Source organism: Mytilus californianus, unplaced genomic scaffold (assembly GCF_021869535.1).
Source record: "Mytilus californianus isolate M0D057914Y unplaced genomic scaffold, xbMytCali1.0.p SCAF_12, whole genome shotgun sequence".
Taxonomy (NCBI): Eukaryota; Metazoa; Mollusca; class Bivalvia; order Mytilida; family Mytilidae; genus Mytilus; species Mytilus californianus.
The window spans coordinates 56228683-56231504 of record NW_026262604.1 but is presented as its reverse complement, the minus strand read 5'-3'; the positions used below and the strand labels follow the sequence as shown (position 1 = coordinate 56231504).

Here is a 2822-nt window from a genome sequence, read left to right as displayed (position 1 = left end):
TTGTTGAATTTTGGAAATATATTCTTTTTATAAGAGAAGACTTACTTAAATGTGATATGCTAAGTTCTAAATTTACCGTAAATATGACGTTTTTGTTTTATTCACTAGGAAGTCTCGATCTAATGTATACAGTCCCTAAACTGTTGATAGCTAGATATTTGAAATGAAAGTATGTGAAACCACAGCTGGATCACAATCGTCGCTCCTCTGAACGTGAGAGGGTTCGCCAACAGATTGTCCTCCTCTTTCTTGCTCAACATATGTTTTAATCAGTTTAACAAAACAATTGGTTCTCAACTTTATTCTCCAATGGCTTGAATTGAATGAATACTTATATGCTGCAAAATCCAAGTTGGCAGAATGTTAATCTTACAAAATTGGCCACCAAAGTTTCGGGATATAGCAAAATATTAAACAAAATCTCAAGCCACCAAACTATTTATATTATGAATGGCGATATAGCATAGAGTAAGCCTGAATGGGAAACTGCGATAGAGAGAGATTGGTAGGACATAATACTTCTGTCGTTTGGGAAGTGAGTTTCAACTAAAAGTGATAAGCCTTGTAAAATAGGGACAGTTCTATAATCCAACAATATAAATGAAAGAGAATTTGATTTTATAAGGAGTTATTTTATCAATAAAAGTTATCATCATTTTACCAGGCAGTATTTTACCAAGGCCCCCTTGTTTGTAACTTTCGCCTATCACGTGACTGGGTTACAGTCGGTTACAGTTAACCGTTTTAGCCAAAATCAAGTATGACCAAAAGATAAACCTGACACGAGGACCCCTGGTAACTTGTATCAAAGTACCTCAATACTGAATAGTCGAATAAAGGAGGTACACCTAAGGTAATATACTTTAAAATCACTACTTTGTCTGTCTCAATGTGTCAAGCATTTTCCGGAATAAATTTCAAGCTTCTGATTTACATATATTATTTCAAATCTATATAATTATATGACGTCTTAAAAAGAATTGATGAAAGTACTGATTTTGGTCTACCGCCTTAATGAAATTAAGATCTTAAAATTTAGATTCAGACATGGAAATGACTTTCGGAACAAGTAGACTACATTCGAAGCAGCATTTCATTAAGTTAAACAGAAATTTATTGCATTGATTTATTTAACTTCAGTGAAATCATAATCACTTTTATTCAAATTATAATGAAAAAAGCTAAAATGTTTAGTATTTAGTGTGCATTTCTTGAGACTTGTTTACATCTTGGATACTTCTTCGACGAGGACAAAATAATTTGATTACTTCTTGTCGAAAGAGGGAGCCACTTAAACAATACAACATAAAGTTTAAGGAGTTATCTAAATAGGATAAAACATCAAATACGTCAACCAACTGCCAAATCAATATTTCATTGTCATGCGTTTCCCAGTAGATCATTCCAATCAGTAGGATTCCAGAAGGCGACGTGAGAATAACAAAGAAGATGTTTAACATTATTAAAACAATTGTCATTGACGAAAACTTTGAATTTCTGGACGAACCGTTGGTTCTGTTCGAACTACCAGAATCGCTGTGTCGTTGTATACCTTTTCTAGATCTTAGTACTTTAACAACTATTAGTATGTTTCCAATTATCATAAACACAGATGGAATGGCAGAATAAAGGCAAAGGTCTAGTACTGACCAGTACATTTCAAAAAAATCTCCGTATTCATTGGTTACGTAAACACAGACAGTGTCGTTCACATACGCATAAAACCCAACGCGATGACCGTACAACATGTGGCTGTTTAGTAAGACTATAAACAATGTAGCAATGAAAATTTTTATTCTGGCAGCTCGTTCTGTAAACCGATAACGTGATCCATACGGAAGCCATATGCAAAATAGTCTTTGGATTGTAAATGCAATTCTTATCCAAGCAGAACATTGCAGTGAGACATACGTCAGCCATTTGTGAGTACCACAAATGGCAGGGAAGTACCATCTTATGTCAATACCAAGGAGGAAAAATATAAACTTTCGCAAGAGACCAGTATACAGCACTATCAAATCTACTATCGTTAAATATCGTAAATATACAGCGCTAACAAGATTACGAAATCCACTTCTGCTCAAAACAACCATTGAAATGACATTTCCAATTGTTCCTAATATCAGCATCAGGAGGGAAAGTACTGCTCCCGCAATCATATTTGGTTCATATCAAATCACATCGAGCTAAAATATCTTTATTTTTACAATTTTATTCCATTAACTTTCAAAACATAAGTTTCCAATAAAACAGCAATATTGTGTCTGCCTGATATTGATTATTCAGAAAAATATCACGAAAAAGTTTTAATATGAATAGCCTAATCGCATCATTGGCAAGTGCTTATATGACCTGCAGTTGACTACCACGTGCATTTAGACTTCTGTTCATTCCTTTATCTCTAAGTTTCTGACTTTTTTTGACAAATCTGTATTGACATGTCGTGTGCTTGCAATGTAATAGTTCTTAAAGAAGCTTTAAATCATTTATTATATTATTTCACGATACTTTGTTTGAAAATATCACAGGGATCAGTGTCACCTTGAAAAAAGATATGTCAACAAATGATAGTAATGTTGTGTAGCTATGTGGTTCTCTTAGTCAAATACAGCTGTCCTAAAGTACCGTATAACAGCCTTGATGTTATAACGTTAAGTTTTGACATTGACACACTGTTTGTTGAGTACTTGATAATGTTACGTTTTGACATTAAACAGATTGTGCAGTGAGCATATGAACGTCTAATATAATCAATAAATACATGTTCTATGCAGAATTAAAAACTAATCATTACAACAAAACCATGGCTAGATGTAAATAAA

The 2822-nt window shown here is 33.4% G+C and overlaps 1 protein-coding gene across 1 annotated transcript; it reads right to left on the bottom strand.

The window, feature by feature from the left end:
* Positions 1-1190: 1190 nt before the first annotated feature.
* Positions 1191-1658, bottom strand: LOC127721143 (uncharacterized). The gene has a single exon (XM_052227817.1). It carries the CDS (start codon positions 1656-1658, stop codon positions 1191-1193), a length of 468 nt encoding a protein of 155 aa, XP_052083777.1.
* Positions 1659-2822: the final 1164 nt, after the last annotated feature.

What these genes read in the sequence shown, in the direction of transcription:
- LOC127721143 (XM_052227817.1), bottom strand. Translation starts at nt 1,658, where the DNA reads ATGTACTGGTCAGTACTAGACCTTTGCCTTTATTCTGCCATTCCATCT.